Source organism: Prionailurus viverrinus, chromosome E1, assembly GCF_022837055.1.
Source record: "Prionailurus viverrinus isolate Anna chromosome E1, UM_Priviv_1.0, whole genome shotgun sequence".
In the NCBI taxonomy this organism is placed as follows: Eukaryota; Metazoa; Chordata; class Mammalia; order Carnivora; family Felidae; genus Prionailurus; species Prionailurus viverrinus.
The window spans coordinates 17,755,747-17,774,445 of NC_062574.1; the positions used below are offsets into that span (position 1 = coordinate 17,755,747).

The 18,699-nt window shown below is 56.3% G+C and overlaps 1 protein-coding gene across 4 annotated transcripts; it reads left to right on the forward strand.

Moving 5' to 3' along the window:
- Nucleotides 1–706: 706 nt before the first annotated feature.
- On the forward strand, nt 707–18,157 carry FLOT2 (flotillin 2). Of its 4 annotated transcripts, none has more exons than XM_047832817.1 (11): nt 707–838; nt 7,620–7,701; nt 10,661–10,751; nt 14,347–14,470; nt 14,883–15,001; nt 15,119–15,232; nt 15,334–15,453; nt 15,543–15,757; nt 16,165–16,348; nt 16,646–16,795; nt 16,873–18,157. In XM_047832817.1, exons 1-11 carry the CDS (start codon nt 790–792, stop codon nt 16,909–16,911), a joined length of 1,287 nt encoding a protein of 428 aa, XP_047688773.1. In that variant the 5' UTR covers nt 707–789; the 3' UTR covers nt 16,912–18,157. The 4 variants fall into 4 exon arrangements, with proteins under 4 accessions (XP_047688773.1, XP_047688772.1, XP_047688774.1 ...); XM_047832816.1 differs by lacking the exon at nt 10,661–10,751 and adding an exon at nt 13,275–13,365; XM_047832818.1 differs by lacking the exons at nt 7,620–7,701; nt 10,661–10,751 and adding an exon at nt 13,275–13,365.
- The last annotated feature ends 542 nt before the right edge of the window (nt 18,158–18,699 follow it).

Genomic DNA, 18,699 nt, shown 5'->3' on the forward strand with positions numbered 1-18,699 from the left:
GCCACGCCTTGGGCACTGAGGGGTTTGCAGGTTTTACCCCCATGGTTCCTTTCTGGAGCTTCAAGTTGTGTTCTTCTGAGCCGCTCTTTTCCTGGTGGAAGGAAATCATGGGCGATGATTTCTTCCTGAGAATAACAATAATCCCAGATTGAGAGGTGAGGGTGGGGGCGTGGTTAATGTGCCAGACATTGCTTCTCAAGAATTTGAATTCCCTGTTTCTGGTCCCCACTCTGGATGATGCTGATCGGCTCTGGATGAGGACGTGGGGGGTTGTGATTTGATGCACTGCCAACACGGAGATTTACTGAACTTGGGCCCGTTGCAACCACGTAGCCAGGTAGTTAAGTGACCCCCATTTGCAGAGGCGGGATTGCGCTCTGCGTTGGTAAGGGACTCGCCCAAGGTCTCCCCGCGGGTAAGAGCAGGAGCGGCGGGACTCCAGGGCCCCCCCCCCCCCCCCCCGGCGGTAAGGTGGGTGCGGGGCGGTGAGGCAGGGCCGGGAGGTCGTTATGCAGGCGGCCGGGGGGAGGGGAATGGGGGGCGCCTTCCCGGGCGCTGTGGAGCTGGGCCTTGGGAAATGAAGCGCGTTGACTGCCGCCTTTCGCCCGCCGGCCCCGCCCTCCGCCGCTACACTTCCGGTGGGGCTGCGACCGCGGAGGGGCGCGGGCGGGCGCGCGGGCGGCCGCTGGGGGTGGCGGGATAGGCTGGGCGCGGCCGGCGGTGCGGGTGGTGCGGGCCGTGCCGTACAGGTCTCTGCGTTCCCCGCGGGCCCTCCGTCCCACCGGCGCCATGGGCAATTGCCACACGGTGGGGCCCAACGAGGCGCTGGTGGTTTCAGGTGAGAGGGCGGCGAGGGGGTTGGGTCTGGGGCGCCGGGGCGGAGAGGGTTGGGACGCGGGCTGTGCCCGCGAAGGTGGGTGAAGAGGGGGCGCGGGGTGGGTGCGGGGCTGGGGAGCTAGCGGGGACGGGCTAGGCCGGGGAGGGGCTCAGAGGGCGGAGGGCAGTGCGGAAGGTGGGGGCGCGGGTGTTGGGCCCGAGAACCTTACAGGAGGGGACCCCCATTCTCACACTTGCGGTGTTCCGAGCCCTCGAGACTCTCCCTCCCACTGCGTGTTTTCCCGTGTTTATTCCCTCCTGTCTCCGCCTCCTCCTTGGGCACGGTCTCCTCCCCTCTACTCCACTGTGGCCTAGGGGGTCCCGAACTGAGGCCGTGGGGAGGGGACCCGTGGTTCCCAGAACGTAGCGGTTTGGCTGGATTCCAGGGCCCGGCCCTTGGGGTGGGTCTCGAGGCTTTGGAGGGCAGGTGCCTGCCTGGGGATGGGGCCCTGGGACGGGGATCCTTTTGTTCCCGTTAATTCTGAGCGGGTTAGGGCTTGCTGGGGTTTACTGGCACTGCCCACCCCCGGAGATGCGGGTGCGGCCTCTACAGGTTGAGAAACCGGGTTCTGGGCTGTGTCGCCACGGTTGCAAAATGCTACAGACTCCAGAATTTCTGGGAGCTTAGGTGGGGCTTGACTGCTGTGCTGGGGAAGGGAGAGGTATCTTTGCCTTAAGGCTGCTTTTTAAATTGTGTATTTGGGTATCTTGAGAGGTGGCTGAAGCCTTTCAAGCCACCAGTTTGTGCAACCCCTGGCTGGCTCACAGGGTTAGGGTTAGGGTTAGGAAGGGTGGTTTCCTGACAGCTTGGAGGCCTGTGGCTGCAGGAATCCTTCAGGTCTTACTTCCTACTATCAATGTCAATTTCCAGCCTGTGTGCCGAGTTGTTAGGGCTGGCTACAGAAGTGGGTAGGAGAGGGTGAGCTAGACCAAGGTTTGTAGCTGCCCCTTGGGGAGGTGTGATGAATTCACTGGGAACTTTTACCCCAGAACATGGCCTCTGGCTTGGTTTGGATCTCAAAATCAGTCTCTCCACTGGGACAGGAAATCCCGGCCCTCCCTGATCAGGACCCTCCTACTCTTGTAGGGAAGAGCAGACAAGACCAGAGGTGGCCTTGGGATTTAGGAGGGAGACCCCCAGAGAGCACTGAGGCCAGACTTGCACCTGTCTCCCAGACCCCAGTCCTAAAGAAGACGTTGAGAACCCGAAAATCTGCATGACACTTTCTCTTGTAGACTTTTCTTTCTGGAAGTCCAGACCCTGAGCTGAGGAGACAAAAGCTCCAATCCTGTCCCTGTGGAGAGACTAAGGGTTGAGAGGAGCACCTGAGTTAGGCTGCTCTGTACCTTCCACTTGCCGGAAATCTGGTCCTCTGGCCAGAGGCCAATGCAGTGGCCTCCCTCCCCTGTTTTAGGAGGGAGCGGAGGCCGTGCCGAGAATTGAGGGCGCTGTAGTCAAGGAAGGGTAGGAGAGAAGAGGGAGGGATAAGGCTCGGGATAACAGAACCTGGGGATTTGAGCCGATCAGACGGATAGAGATGCAGCTCTCCCTCACAGAACTCCCAGCAGAGCAGGGCAGAGCAACCACTCCCAGCCCTGCCCCCTACCTGGTTACTTAAGCCTGCATCTATCTAGGTCTGGAGGCATCACATTCAGCCCAATTTGAGAAGGATGCCGTTAAATCTCCTGGTCATCTTCTGCACCTGAAGAGGCTGGAGGATTTTTCCTGGTTATCTAACCTCCCTTCTTCATTCTGTAATATCAAACCTTTTTGTCTCTCTCTCTCTCTCTCTCTCTCTCTCTCTCTCTCTCTCTCTCTCTCTCCTTTTAGCAATTTTAAAGGGGGAATCCAAACATCATACATCTTTCATCTCTACACTAGGTCAGAGGTTCTTAACCTGGGGTCCGTGGGTAGAATTTAGAGGTCTGTGCGTTTGGATGGGGGAAAGACATGCTCCCGACCTTGTCACTAACCTTAATCGAAAGTTAGCCTTTCTTCGGATTAGAAATATCAGCCACAATCCATGTTAACATTAGCAGGTATTTTCCTACCATACTGCCATTGTAGCAGGTGCCTTTGAAGTCATTTATGCTCTCACTGAATTCTGCTTCTGAAACCATCACTGCACTGTATGTTAACCAACTTGGATTTAAATAAAATTTCTTTAAAAAGTGAGTAGTTTTAGCATCCCTAAATTCTACTCCTGAAACCATTACTACACTATATGTTAACTTAGATTTAAAAAAAAAATATTTACGCTCATCAGTACTTGAAGTTTAGCTAGTTATTAACCACTAGATTTTATTATTTTTATTTATTTATTTTTTTTATTTTTTTTCAACGTTTTTTATTTATTTTTGGGACAGAGAGAGACAGAGCATGAACGGGGGAGGGGCAGAGAGATAGGGAGACACAGAATCCAAAGCAGGCTCCAGGCTCTGAGCTGTCAGCACATAGCCCGACGCGGGGCTCGAACTCACGGACCGCGAGATCGTGACCTGGCTGAAGTCGGACGCTTAACCGACTGCTCCACCCAGGCATCCCTAGATTTTATTATTTAATGTGTTACTATTTCACACCTATTACTGTGCATTACATGTCACACATTTGGTGGTTTTAATAATTTGATAACTTTCAATATAATTGTTTCTTATGTATTTTATGCATTTATCAGCATTCCTGCATTGCTGGACTACTAACAGGGGCTGTGGCTCAAAAGAGGCAAAATCCCCCTTGTCTTCTGGAGTAGTGGGAAGAAGGTAGAAGAGAGGCAGGAAGGGGGCAGAATATTCCTGAGAAGGTAGAGAGATGGACTAGGTCTGGAGGGGCTAAGAATGGAACAGAGGTTGGCGTGTAATTCTTCAGCTTGGATACGGACAGGGCAAAGGCAAGTAAGTTGAGTTAGAAAAAGTGAGATAGGGGCGCCTGGGTGGCGCAGTCGGTTAAGCGTCCGACTTCAGCCAGGTCACGATCTCACGGTCTGTGAGTTCGAGCCCCGCGTCGGGCTCTGGGCTGATGGCTCAGAGCCTGGAGCCTGTTTCCGATCTTGTCTCCCTCTCTCTCTGCCCCTCCCCTGTTCATGCTCTGTCTCTCTCTGTCCCAAAAATAAATAAAAACGTTGAAAAAAAAAAAAAATTTAAAAAAAAAAAAAAAAAAAAGAAAAAGTGAGATAAAATTAGAAGAAACTTCCAGGTGTGAAGAGAGTGAAAGCTAGGGACGTCAAGGAAGGGGCACCTGAGTGTCCTCTCTTGCGCGTGGTGCTCAGGCTCAGTGTGACCAGGAATCTGGGAGGGAGATGCCTTTCAGGGCAGGAAGCTCCTGGGGGTGGGGCAGACTGGCAGTACGAGCTTCCTGTTGTTGCTACCCCTGGGAACTTGGCCATGTTGCCCTTGGCCAAGGCCCAGCTTTGGCTGTGGCAGCCTGCTCTCAAGGTCAAAGAATAAGTTAAAGGTATAGGGTGGACACCCCCTTCCCCCACGCGATCCCACCCCACCTCTACCGCTTCCACCCCCAGCACAGTGAGAAGTGCCCTGGAGCCCGCTGGAGGCCCCAGCCCTCACCAGGCCCAAAGTGAAACAAGCTGTGATTTTTGACCCTTTCAGTTTCTCCAGATCCCGAGATGGCTTAGGTTTCAGGTTGACTGCTTGTCCTTAGAGGCCTCCCTTACCCCACTCCCCAGGGCAGAGAGGCCTACGCTAGCTTCCCTTGAGCAACAGCCTTGTGGACAGTTATTTCCCCCCCAGAGAAACAGGCCTCTTTCCACCCCTACTCACACTGCGGGGCTGCGCCTTACTCCCTGGACTTCTGGCTCGGCTCCTTGCACACTGTGCACAGAGGCAGGCCCAGGAAACTGGGTTGGCTCCCGGGGAGCAGTCTCGGACACCAGTTCTTTAAGGTGCCAGGCTTTCTGCACTAGTGAGGTCTTTGTCCTTCGCCTCCACCTGTCCAAAACTTGTCTCCAGTTCCCTGTTCTCTGTGTTGTCTCTGGTTCCGTTGTTGACTTCACCACCCACTCAAACCTGTACTCTGGAGGTGCACCCATGTGGTAGCCAATAGCCACTTAAATTTAAATTACATCAGAGGAGAGCCTGGGTGGTTCAGTCAGTTAGATGTCCAACTCTTGATTTCGGCTTGGGTTGTGATCTTGCGGTTCATGAGATCGTGCCCTGAGTCCGGCTCTCTGCTGACAGAGCGGACTCTGCTTGGGATTCTCTCTCCCTCTCTTTCTTCCCCTCTCCCATGTGTATGCGCATTCTCTCTCTCAAAATAAATAAACTTTAAAACAAAATTTTTTATTAGAAATTCAGTTCCTCGGTTGTACCAGCCACATTTCCAGTCCTCAGTAAGCACATGTGGCTAGTGGCTGCCATATTGCACAGTGCAGCCATAGAACATTTCCACCCTCTCAGTTCTCTTGGACAAGACTGCTCTAGAAGTTACTCCATGACATCAGCCACCATGTCTTGCCTAAGTCACTGCAAGAGGCTTCTACCCAATCTCCTTGGCCACCCCGCCCCCTTCTTCCACCTTGTGCAAAGTGGTGTTTCTAAAAGGTAAATGTAATTTTGTTGCTCCTCACCTTAAATCCTTGTGTGACCACCTGCCCCCCCCCCCCGCCGCCATCACACACACACACACACACACACACACACACACAGCTCTTTGGCCTGATACGTGAGACACTCTATGATCTGGCCTCTGTCCCTCTACCCTGCTTGTACCCCGCTGTGGGTCCTCAGAGACACTGTAACCCAGCTACATGAAACTACCCCTGACCCTTGACCTTTGGAGGCACACACCCTAAGGCTTTCCTGGAAACTGAAGTCTTGTGAATACAGAAATGATGACACCCACTGGCTTTTTCCCAAATCCCATTTCCTTTGAATCATCTGTTTCCTGCACATTTTTCTGCACTGCAAGGAAACTGCCCCTCTAGCTTTTACTAAAGTTTTCTTGAACTCGGTGAATAATTTTGGTATTATCAGTTCACAACAAGAATTTCAGGAATTGGTTCTTCTCACTTCTGCATAGACATTATGCCAGCATGCTGGACATGTCTACAGCTGGATCCGAGTTGGGGCCCGATTCAACATTCTGTTTAGTTGATACAGTTTTCAGGAACCACTTCCTTAAAAAAAATTTTTTTTTTTTTTTACATTTGTTTATTTTTGAGAGACAGAGAGAGACAGAATACAAGCGGGGGAGGAGCAGAGAGAGAATGAGACACAGAATCTGAAGCAGGCTCCAGGCTCCGAGCGGTCAGCACAGAGCCTGACACGAGGTTCAAACCCATGAACTGTGAGATCATGACCTGAGCCAAAGTCGGACGTTTAACCAACCGAGCCACTCAGGCGCCCCATAAGAACGAACCACTTCCTTTTCAGGCCTTTTCCCTTTGTCTCCACTTCTGCCACTGGTACCACAGGTTGGCCTTTGTTTTGAGGCCTTGCCTTCCCCATTCACTCCCATAAGAAATACACAGTCACTCTGAAGCCCTGGAAGTAGAGAACCAACCTTACTGAGATGTGTCTGCTGGGCATGAGCAAGGATCCCATCTTGGCTCCAAGACACCTCCCTCCCTTCAGCCTCCCAGTGCCCCCCCCCCCCGCCCCCCGTGTGCCCTGCACCCCTTCTTGTTCTGCACACTCCCTGGTACATGGTATTACAATTATCTCAGGAAAAGTTCCCACCTCCTTCAAGGTAGAAATTGTGGGGGGCGCCTGGGTGGCTCAGTCGGTTAAGCATCCCACTTCAGCTCAGGTCATGATCTCGCGGTTCATGAGTTCAAGCCCCACGTCGGGCTCTGTGCCGACAGCTCAGAGCCTGGAGCCTGCTTCGGATTCTGTGTCTCCTTCTCTGCCCCTCCCCCACTCGTGCTCTGTCTCTCTCTCAAAAATAAATTAACATTAAAAAAAGATAGGAATTGGGGCGCCTGGGTGGCGCAGTCGGTTAAGCATCCGACTTCAGCCAGGTCACGATCTCACGGTCCATGAGTTCGAGCCCTGCGTCGGGCTCTGGGCTGATGGCTCAGAGCCTGGAGCCTGCTTTGGGTTCTGTGTCTCCCTCTCTCTCTGCCCCTCCCCCGTTCATGCTCTGTCTCTCTCTGTCCCAAAAATAAATAAACGTTGAAAAAAAAAAAATTTAAAAAAAAAAGATAGGAATTATAAATTTTTAAAAAAAGATAGGAATTGTATCTTCATCTCTTTATTCCTAGCACAGAAACAGTCTACTTGTTTGTTGAATGAATGGTTAAATGAAAGATGAAGCTTTTCCTGCTCACTCCTGCCCACTGACTTCTGTTCTCTGAAAGTACTTACATGCGGAACCACTCATTGGATAGCCTTCTTTCTATGCACATTGTCTACCAAATTGTCTGTCTCCCTTTTTTTTTTATTATTTAAAAATTTTTAATGTTTATTTTGGGGAGAGATCGAGAGCAGTTGGGGGAAGGGCAGAGAGAGGGAAAAGCAGGCTCCAGACTCTGAGCTGTCAGCACAGAGCCCAATGCAGGGCTGGAACTCACGAATTGCGAGATCATGATCTGAGCTGAAATCAGAGGCTTAACCGACGGAGCCACCCAGGCACCCCTGTCTGTCTCTCATTTCTGTGTAAGCTCAGCACCCAACAGTGGGGTTTGTCAACTGTCAGAGTGAGTAAAGGCCCAGAGTTGCTGTTGGAGGGATGGGGGGTATAGACAAACCCAAGAACTGACTGACCAGCAGTGGTTTGCTTTGCTCTCCAGGGGGCTGTTGTGGTTCTGACTATAAACAGTACGTGTTTGGCGGCTGGGCCTGGGCCTGGTGGTGTATCTCCGACACTCAGAGGTAAGGGCCCAGGGGCTGGGGAACCTGGCATCCTGGTGGGCAGAGGAGAAAAGGGTTTCCAGCCTTCCCCGCTTCACCCCCCCCCCCTCACCCCCGGTCAGCTAGAGCATCCTCCCTTGCCACATTCCCATGCTGGGGGCCTTCTAAGAAGCAGGTGAGATGGGTTGCACAGGGACACAGGGGGTCTGTCTGCGGGCACCTTCTCCTTAGTGGGTATGCTTTTTCCACTGGAGACGTCACTTCTGTCCCAGAGAATCCAGGGTCATGCCCAAGCAGAATCCTGACTCCCTGAGCCTAACTCAGTTATTCTTGCAGTCCTATTCCCTGTGGAGAGGAAGGGCTGAAGAGACCCACACACGCCCTCACCCGTGCAGGCCTGGACAGTGTAGGCAGGGCTAAAGGGCAGAGAATGACGGATGCACATTGTGAAGGGCTCCATGATAGCCGCAGCTTACCGACAGGGGGTGGGGATCTAAGGAACTGGTGCCGGGCTGGGCAAAACAGGTCTGGACCTCCTCAGTCAGTCTGGAAAGACTCACCAGAGGAAGGGACATTGCAGCCCCCCAGAGGGCCCACCATCCGGCTCTCCCTGGGGCTCCCCCAGAACCCTCAGCGGGACCAGACTTGGCCTGGGCCTCTCCTGGCTCCCTCACTGCCTACCCACAAGGAGAAGAGGTGTGCCAGCCACTTTTCCACCGTCACCCCCTTCCTGACTATGCCCAGATCCTTCCAGGCCAGGACCTACGCAACAGGGAGGGGAAGTGATGGCCACCCCGGAGGGAAAACAGCAGCGATTGGGGTGGAAATCCCCCTCTGGCCCAGCCCCCCCAGTCAGCAGAGAGAGGCCCTCCGTGGCTGCGCCGAGCTCTACGCTTGAGACTCCAGGGGGACTGAGGGTGTTGGCCAGGGTCAGGGCCATGGGGAAGCAGGTCACCTTTTTAACTTCACTGATTTCCCGTAACCCCCTCTGCTCTCCCCTCACTTTGTTCTGCCCGAGTTGAGGAATCCTGGGGGACTCTCCTGGCTCAAGGCCAAAAGTGTCCGAGAGTATAACCAGTACTGATCACAACTTCTTCTCAGGAGGACACGAGGCCCTCCTGAGTGGGCCAGTGGCCTGTCGGAAGCCATGGGGTGCCCTCTCCAGAGGTACTGTCACCCCACCCCACATGCCTTGCAGTCCTGGGGTGACCGAGTAAGTCGTCCAGACACTGCGGTACAGCCAGTCCTGGAGAGTTTGCAACTTTACCCAGAGGCTTGTCCCGCGCAGGCATCCACTGCTAGGGTGACACGCCTGCAGCCCTTTCTCTACGTTCTTGGCACCCCCTCCTGCTTTTTGCTCCAGGCAGCAGAGCCCCAGGACAGGAGAGCCAAGCTTCTCTCACAGTACGTTTGGAAGTAAGGAGTGGAGGGCCTTGTACGTCAACCTGGGAAACTGACCTCACACACCCAGGCTTAGCATTCTCCCTCTGGTGCCACTTGCTGGGTGGTCTAAGCCTGGAGCCCGCCCCTTCCTGGGCTCTGTGTCCAAGGGCAGTCCCTTCCCCGACCCCTAGCCTACCTGAAGGACATCTCTACAAGCTGGGGCTTCTATTTCCCTAGGCCGGCAGGAAGAGCCCCTCAGGTCAGAGTAGAGGCTTCTAACCCAGCCTGGATTCTAGCCTCCCCTTCGAGATACTTTCCGCGCACCGCCCTCCAGGTCCCCCACCTCCGTTGTCAGCCGTTCTTCGCCAGGCTCGATGAAACCCTGCCTGCTGCACTTTGCCGCCACATCCTGTGCTGTCCTGAGGCCCTGATGTGGCAGCTCTCTCCCTTACCTGAGTGAATCCTCCACCTCTGGCATCTGAGCTGCAGCCTCCTGTCTTCCCTCCTTCCTTCCCTCCTTCCCTCCCTCTCTCCTATCTCCCTCTCTCCTCCTTCCCCAGAAGAGAGCTTAGTGGGTTCCTGTCTGAGTCCTCTCAGGCCAAGGAGTGCCAGTATCAGGGGCTCCAATGAAGGCAACCTTTCCACACCTGCACGGCCAGAGCCCCCCGGGCTGGCACTGTGCTGGGTGAGGCGGGGCTCCCATCCCCCACCCCCATCCCCCAGTCCGCCTGCCTCTGCTCCTTCAGCCTCTGCCACTGTCCTCCCTTCTTCTGGTTGAAGGAAACTGTCCACACTGTCAGCATCCCGGCTTCTGCCTGGCCTGCCACCCTGCACTCACTCGCACACACGTGCTGCGCGAGGGAAGCCCAGCTAGGGTGGCCTAAACAGCTTCAAGACGCTTCATTTCCTTTGCCATGACTCTCTTTGCCTCTGCCCAACTTTGGAAATCCCACAGTGAATTACCCCGTCACCTCCCAGTTGTCCCTGTGAATATTGTGGGAGGGACACACTTTCTCCTCCAGCCTTCCTTGACACCTAGCCCCCCAAATCAGAAAATCCAAGGTTTTCTTTGGGCTTTCCTGGCCCTAAATTGCCTACTTAGTGATATGTAACACAAACCCAAGCAGGATTTGGTATTTGCTGTGGTTCGTTAATCCCCAGAGTGGCCTCTTCTGTCCAATTTCTGGAAACACAGGTTTGCCTGTGTTTGGAGAGTAGAGCTGACACTAAGTCTCCCAGAATTTCCTGCCAGGAGTCTGCCAGGAGTTTCCTGGGAAAGTGAGGTGGTGGGCAACCCAGGTGCCCTGTGCACAGGCCTCCCGACCTCAGGTCGTAGGCTTTTTCCCCAGCCCAGCCGCTCCTCCTTAGAGGGGTATGGGAAAAGAGACCCAGAGGCCTCAGGCCAGCAAGGGGCCTTCCTCTGTCCCCCTACAACCCTAGGCTGAGCTGGCAGTAGAGGGCTAAAGTACTAAGAGCAACCCCGCCCTGCCCCAGGCATCCGGCATCGTTGCTTGTCTGGTAACCACTGTGTGTGTTTGCTGTGTCCCCTCCTACCCCTTCCTTTCCCTACCTCTCCCTCCCCCTGGCTGCTCCTCAGACTGTCTCTGGAGGTTATGACCATCCTGTGTCGCTGTGAGAATATTGAGACGTCGGAGGGGGTCCCGCTATTCGTAACAGGGGTTGCACAGGTAATAACCCACCTGCTTCCTCCTCTGTGTCTAACCTTCTCTCTTCCTGCCCAGCGGGGCCTGGCAGGCAGGAGCCAGATGGACTCCCCTCCGGACGTGTGCCTCCCTCCCCTCTGTTCCCACCTGTGCTGCCGTGGGTGCCAGGATGGACCCCTAGAGATCCCCAGCTCCCTTGGCCTCACTGACTGGGGCTGCTAGTGGGGAAAGAGCAAGGGATGCTGGAACCCCTCCCAGGTCCGCTAGTGAATGTCCTTGGATGCCAAGGGGTAAGTTGAGGCAGGAGACACAGGCCCCTGTGTGCCAGAACTCGGCTGTCTGGACAGGAAGGGTTCAGTCCCAACCACTCCAGGTCCTGCGGAGCCCGTTGCCAGCCTCCCGTCCATGCTGACACCCCAGTGTCGAGCCCTAGCCCTCCTTCTCACAAGGCCAGAAAATGGGTCCCATGAAAAGTTCTGTTCATCAGGCTCCTCCGACCTCCTTGCCAGGCATCAGCAAAATGAGCCTTGGCCATTCCCTGCTCCTAATTTGTGTTGAGAAGGCTTTGAGAAAATCTCTTGTCACTAAGATTTTAGTTTCCCTGTGTGCGAAGTAGGGGAATCATGTCCTCTTCGTGTTCTGTAGGGATATTGGAAAGGCAAGTAAAACAACATGAGGGCTTTTTGGGATTTTTGGAAAAGAAGTGCTAGAAAAACCTAAGCTTTTATTATTAATCCGGTCTCACTCTGTGTGTGTGTGTGTGTGTGTGTGTGCGTGCGCGCACGCACGTGGGTGTGTGGTATTTTTAAAGTTCATTTATTTTATTTAAAAAAATTTTTTTAATGTTTATTTATTTTTGAGAGAGAGAGACAGACAGAGCATGAGTGGGGGAGGGGCAGAGAGAGAGGGAGACACAGAATCCGAAGCAGGCTCCAGGCTCCGAGCTGTCAGCACAGAGCCCGATGCGGGGCTCGAACTTAGGAACTGTGAGATCATGACCTGAGCCAAAGTCAGACGCTCAACCGACCGAGCCATCCAGGCACCCCAAGTTCACTTATTTATTTTGAGAGAATGTGAGAGAGCAAGCAGAGGAGGGGCAGAGAGAGGGGAAAAAGAGAATCCTAAGCAGGCTCCACGCTATCAGTGCAGAGCCCAACACGGGGCTGGATCCCACCAACTGGGAGATCGTGACCTGAGCCGAAATCCAAGAGCTGACCGCCCAACCAACTGAGCCACCCAGGTGCTCCCCAGTCTCACTTTGAAAAGCAAGTGGCCCGATGTCTCGCTCTTCACTGCCATGCAGCTGTAGCCAATGAAACCCATTCCTGAGCCAGGGTGTTCGGTAACTCCCAGTGCTTTCTTTGTAATATGCAGGTGGTCATCTTCATTGCTTCCCTCAGCAGCTCCCTGTTGAGCGCCTTCCCAGTTCCAGGCACTGCGGTGAGCATCAGAAAGCCCCTGCCCCCTCAGAGCCTGCATGCTGGGCGCCCAGACCGGAAGGGCCCAAACATCATCTTACCAATCCCCTTACCTTGCTGGAAATTGCCCTTCCGGCTTCTCAGGCACAACCCCGCACCACCTCTCCCTTCCTCACCCAGCCTGCCGGCTCTAACGGGGAAGGGGACTGTCCCCACCTTACCCACTCCTTGTAGCCATGCGCAGGCGGGCTTCGGCACGGAGGCCTGAGAAACTCAGAGCACTTTGTGTGGAACCAGTAGGGTCCCAGCCTCCCTCGACACCCTTGGCTAAAGAAACCCCGCTCTGCCTCCAAACTGCTACTGACTTGAGACAGCTGCAGATACCTATGTCCCTTTTACGCTGGGTGATGTGGACCCTGGAGATTGTCTGGGCCAGGATGCCCTCGTGTGACCTCAGCCCCGGTTCCCCACTTGAGCCACCTGGGCCCAACCCCAGAGGGTAGGCTTCAAGTCCAGCCTGTTGCCAGGTGGAGGGACCGGGCAGGACTCCCCTGGCCAGGCGCAGACGCGGGGTCACCTCTGTCTCGGCCCAGCAGCGGGCATACTCCTAGTATGCCAGGCTAGTAGGCAGGGCTCTCTGGGCAGCCTCCCGGGGTGCCTTGAGGACAGGTGAAGGCCCCTGGGGGGACATTCAGATGGCACCCGTGGATGACCCACACAGCCCAGCCCGGAGTACCAGCGCTTACGTGTTTTTCCCAGGACACATACACACACACACACACACACACACATACACACACACACAGGACTCTCCGCACTGGCCCAGACTGCCCACAACCACTGCTCTACTTCCTTTCCCTACTCTGCAGACCAGGCTCATCTGAGCAGACATGTGTGCCGTGGGCAGAACACTTACACTGCTTCCCCCGGAGCCACCCGCACCCACGCTGCTCTGCCTTCCCACCCATCTCCCCACAGACTCCTGACTACGACCCCTCAAAGCGCCCACCCCACCCTCTGCAGCAGGACCCCTGGCCTGTCCCAGTCGGAGCAGTGAGGTATTGGACTCTCCCCACACCCCAGGCCCTGGGCCCCCAGACCCATGCCCCTGTTTTGCATTTCTTGGCAGGATTTCCCTAGAGATTATGACGTTGCAGCCCCGCTGCGAGGACGTAGAGACGGCCGAGGGGGTAGCTTTAACTGTGACGGGTGTCGCCCAGGTATAGTAACTCAGCAGCCCCACGCATGTCCGTTGAGCTGCCTCGTCCCTGTGCCGGGGTTTGGGGGGAGGAGGAGAGGACGGCAGCCAGGGGCAGTCTCCCTCCAGTGCCCCTTCCCCTGCCCCCCTTCCAAGAGAGGGTCATCGTCACTGGAATGTGCTCACTCGGCCTCTTGGCCACTCAGTAGGACTAACAGACACCCCTTCTCTCCTCAGCGGGCTCGCAAGAGACAGAACCAGTGCTGAGGGCTCCTGGCTCACTAACCCCACCCCATTCTTTGCAGGTGTTGGAAGTGCCACGCCCCAGAATCCAGGCCTTCCCTGTTCCCTGGGGAGGGGGCTAAAGGGGACCAGAGGGGAGGCCACGTGAGGCAGAGGAGTTGTCGGAGGCTGCTTTATGTTCCCAGCTCAGGGCCAGGGTGAGGGGCTTCCTGCTCCAGTCCAGTTCTCAACGTCACAGGGCAGCAAGGTGCAACCATGCTATAGGCTCCTGGTGAGGGGGTGGTTGGCTTAATACCTCGGGTGTGAAAGGCAGGTGGCATCCCCCTGGACCTGTCTCCTGCCCTGTCCAGGCTCTCTTCCCTAGTCTGTGTATCTGTGTCCCTATCACTCATTTTCCTTTTTGCCCTCTCTGCCCCTCAGCCTGCAGGTCTCCCACCAGTGGGGAGACTGCATGGGAGGAATTGGCTAACGAGGGAATAGTGAGTGGGCTGAGGGTGGGGAGATGAGCCCCAAATGCCCAGCAGAGAGGCCGTGTCAGGGCCCGAGGCTGCCAGTGAAGATAAAAATTGTCAGTGTAAGAATTCCATGTGTGCTCTCCCCACCAGAGGCCTCAGACAGACTCTGTCCCCTCCTGGCCCCTAAGCCTCCGGGTCTGAGAAAAGAGGGGAGGGGCACAGCCACCATCCTCCACATCTCTGGGTCTGGGGACTCCATCTGCCCCCCTCCAGCCTGGTTCAGGCGCCTCTGTGACTACTGGCAGGTGAAGATCATGACGGAGAAGGAGCTCCTGGCAGTGGCCTGCGAGCAGTTTCTGGGCAAGAACGTGCAGGACATCAAGAACGTCGTCCTGCAGACCCTGGAGGGACACCTGCGCTCCATCCTTGGTAAGGCCCTGCCCCACCCAGGGACCCCTCTGCTGCCTTTGAGGAACCTCGCAGGCTCTCCAAGCCAGGGCCAGGGAGGGGCGTGGGGCAGGGCAGGGAGGTCTGTCAGTCCCACCAAGGTTTCCTTTCCAAACTTCCGGTGACTTGAGGGAAAGGGGAGGGCATTGGGATGGGGAGGTGAGGGGCCGCCAGTCTGGCCAGGCTCCTGGTGTTGCTTGAGACACTTTTCCTCATCCAGCCTGGACTCTGCAAGAGGAGGCTCAGTGTTAAATACTGTGAAGAAGAAACCCCGGGGAGACCCAGCTCAGACTGCACTACGTGGGCATGCAGTCAGGCTGCTGCTTGTGTGCCTCGTCCCTTCTGCGGTGGGCTGGGCCCCCAGGGAACCAGCCCATGATCCCTCTGTTCCCAGGGACCCTCACCGTGGAGCAGATTTATCAGGACCGGGATCAGTTTGCCAAGCTGGTGCGGGAGGTGGCGGCCCCTGATGTCGGCCGCATGGGCATCGAGATCCTCAGCTTCACCATCAAGGTGCAGTGCGATAGGAAGGCCGCAGCCCCCCACGTCCCCCTGGGAGGGGGGTGTTGGCAGGAGGGGCACCTCTGTACCTATGACTCTTCCCAAGGATGACTCCCCCTTCCCTCCCAGGACGTGTATGACAAAGTGGACTACCTAAGCTCCTTGGGCAAGACACAGACTGCCGTGGTACAGAGAGATGCCGACATTGGGGTGGCCGAGGCCGAGCGAGACGCAGGCATCCGGGTACGTGGGCTTTCCTTCCTGCCCCCGGGGCCAGGGATCTCGGGGGGGTGGGACCATGGTAGGTTGAGGGAACCCTCAGCACCTGCCCCTCCTGCTGCCAGGAAGCCGAGTGCAAGAAGGAGATGCTGGATGTGAAGTTCATGGCAGACACCAAGATCGCCGACTCCAAGCGAGCCTTCGAGCTACAAAAGTCAGCTTTCAGTGAGGAGGTCAACATCAAGGTGAGGAGCCGTAGGGCATCCTAGGTTGGGGCTCAGGGCTCGGGACCTGGCAGCCAGCCTCTGACGTGCTGCCCTTCTTCCTGCCGCAGACAGCCGAGGCCCAGCTGGCCTATGAGCTGCAAGGAGCCCGTGAGCAGCAGAAGATCCGGCAGGAAGAGATTGAGATTGAGGTTGTACAGCGCAAGAAGCAGATCGCAGTGGAGGCACAGGAGATCCTGCGCACAGATAAGGAGCTCATTGCCACAGTGCGCTGTCCTGCCGAGGCTGAGGCCCACCGCATACAGCAGATCGCCGAGGGTGAAAAGTGAGCGCCCCTGGCTGAGGGGGGGCTAGTCAGGCTCCTCTCCCATCCATCTCTCCAGCCCCAGCGTGGAAGCCGCCTCTCCCAGCACTGCTGACTGAGGTGGGGGTGTGCCGCCTTCCCAGTGGGATTGCTGTTGGGAAGGCTGAACTAGATAAAGGAGACCTGAGGGCCCGGTATGGTACCTGGCACAGCGGGCATCCTGGCCAGTCCCTGGCTAGTCTCTCCCATTTGCATCTGGCAGCTGGTGGCCTCTCTCTGCCAGAGCCTGAAGAAGGCACCTCCCTCCTTAGGTCCCCAACCCCTGACACCCGGCAGAGCAGAGGGCTTGAGGGTTTGCTGGCCCCCAGGCAAGGCTTGAGGGGCCCCCGGCACTTCGCACTGATGCTGCCTGGCCTGAACTCCTGCAGGGTGAAGCAGGTCCTCTTAGCACAGGCGGAGGCTGAGAAGATCCGCAAAATCGGGGAGGCGGAGGCAGCAGTCATCGAGGCGATGGGCAAGGCAGAAGCTGAGCGGATGAAGCTCAAGGCTGAGGCCTACCAGAAATATGGGGATGCAGCCAAGATGGCCTTGGTGCTGGAGGCCCTGCCCCAGGTGAGGCCTTTGCCCCGGGGTGGATCCGGCTGGGCCTTGTCAGGAACACAGCGACGGGCTGGCTAGAAACATTAAATGTGAGAGTGCTTGGCGGGGGGGGGGGGGCAGGAACCCTGCAACAGGCACAGGCCCATCCCTGGCCCACTGGGTCTCACTGACCGTGGCTTGTAAATAAGAGCCACCCAAGCTGGGATGGGGTTTAGGCGAGGTGGAGAAAGGAAGGGGAGATGCTGGACGGGGCAGGGCAGGAGGACAGAGCGCACCAAACCGAGCCCTCCCCCCACCTCCCCCACCTAGATTGCTGCCAAAATCGCCGCCCCGCTGACCAAAGTCGATGAGATTGTGGTCCTCAGTGGGGACAACAGCAAAGTGACATCGGAGGTAAACCGACTGCTGGCCGAGCTGCCGGCCTCTGTGCACGCCCTCACAGGCATGGACCTCTCTAAGGTGAGTGCTGGCCGCCTGCGGGTGGGGCAGTCACGGGCCGCAGAGCCGAGGCCTCACGGCGCCTCCCTTCCTTGCAGATACCCCTGATCAAGAAGGCCACCGGCGCACAGGCGTGAGGCTCCCAAAGACCTACACCCGTCAGCAGCCGCCCGCCTCTCCCTCCAGCACCCGTTTTCCTACCACAGCGACAACGGGAACGCTACTGACTCTGGTGCCTTATTTTGTAGGGACCAGAAGTGCTGCGTGTTCAGGCCTTCTGTGGCTGTCTTCCCTTCTGTCCCGTCTCTAGCTGTCTCCTTCCTCTCCTCCCCCCACACCTTCACTTTCACTGCCACATTCATCTCGTTGGTCTCTTCCACCCTCCTCTCCCTGTACGTCTCCTCCTTTGTCTGTCTTTTTCTGTCCCTCTCTGCTCCCACCCTCTACACACATCATGTAGTTTAAGCTAAAGACGTGTATTATAATCACTGTCTGTCTCGGGGGGCAGTGGCCCTGCTGCTCCTCAGAATCCTGGTGCCTTGAAGTTCTCTGTGCATCTGTCCATCCTCCCCGTGGCCCTTGCCAAAATTCGGCATGGGTGCGGAGGGTCTGGGTAGGATGGCCACCCTCCCTTCTCTTGGCTTGGTCTTCCCAGCCCTAAACCCGACCCCAGGAAGTCCCCAGCCTCACCCGCTCCACACCCCCTCGGCCTAGCCGGGCACTGCCCTACTTCAGCCTCCCCCAGCCCCGGGCCTGCTCTCCTACCTTAACCTCTCTCTCTCTACCCAGGGGCAGAGGCAAGGCCTCCTGTCTATAGCAGCTCCCTCAGTTTACTACTGCCTTAGGAGGCCCCTGCTTGTGCTCAGGGAAGTCCCCTTCATGGACATGTCCCTACTAGGTGGAGTGGGGCTTGGTCCCAGCTCTGCTAAACTCTTTAGGGATCAGGGTCTAGCCCCACTGGGGACTAGAAGGTGTGTAGACCGTCTTCCTGCTAGGGCTGTGCTGTCCTGGGTATCGGGCCAGGCCCTTCCAGTGGGCAGGGCTGTGCCAACCCTATACAGAGTTGAGTGCTGTAGACTGGCCAGACTCCATCATATCCCCCGTGCCATCTTTCCTTCTGGCCAGAGTGTGATAGGGTTCCAGCCATGGGGAAGCAGCCCAGTCCTCTGTCTTCTTGCTCTAGTGGAGACAGAAGATCCCGGGACCCAAGCATCCTGTCAGGGATGCTGTGGGTGTCCAGCGGTCCCAGTGTCCCACTTCTGGCTCTGCCCCAGCCTGTGTAGCTGTTCCTGCATGTGGATGCTGCATGTCTGGTCTGGGGCTTGGATGCTGCACTGCCCCATTGCCTGTCCCTTCTGGTAAAATAAAGATCTGTTATGCCTATGCCCTGTATCGTCTCTTCTGTGAGAGTGGAGACTAGGAAGCAAGAACTAACTAACCAGGGGACCTCCCCTGCCCATATGCCCATTCAGCCTCACAGTTACACTTTGTCTGTTCTTCCCCATGGTAGCCACTGGAGGGCATCAGCACACTGGCCTTGCCCCCAGCAGCATCCTGGGGCACAGTGGCCATTGGCCCAGGTGCTGTGTCCAGATCTGAGCCTTGGGAGACCTGGCTCCATCGCAGGCAGAAGATGGAAGGGGCTGCCGGGCTCATCTCCCCACTGTGTCCATCCTGAGCCTCACTCAGTACTGGAGCCCGTTTCTCAGGCGTTAAGAACGTGAACTCGAATCAGACTGCGTGGGTTTAAGTTTTAGCTCTATTGTTACCACCTGTGTGATCTTTTTTTTTTTTTTTTCAACGTTTATTTATTTTTGGGATAGAGAGAGACAGAGCATGAACGGGGGAAGGGCAGAGAGAGAGGGAGACACAGAATCAGAAACAGGCTCCAGGCTCTGAGCCATCAGCCCAGAGCCCGACGCGGG

What these genes read in the sequence shown, in the direction of transcription:
- FLOT2 (XM_047832817.1), top strand. Translation starts at nt 790, where the DNA reads ATGGGCAATTGCCACACGGTGGGGCCCAACGAGGCGCTGGTGGTTTCA. An exon ending in TCGTAACAGGGGTTGCACAG is followed by an intron (nt 10,752 to 14,346) that starts GTAATAACCCAC and finishes GACTACTGGCAG; the next exon opens with GTGAAGATCATGACGGAGAA. An exon ending in GTGAGGAGGTCAACATCAAG is followed by an intron (nt 15,454 to 15,542) that starts GTGAGGAGCCGT and finishes TTCCTGCCGCAG; the next exon opens with ACAGCCGAGGCCCAGCTGGC.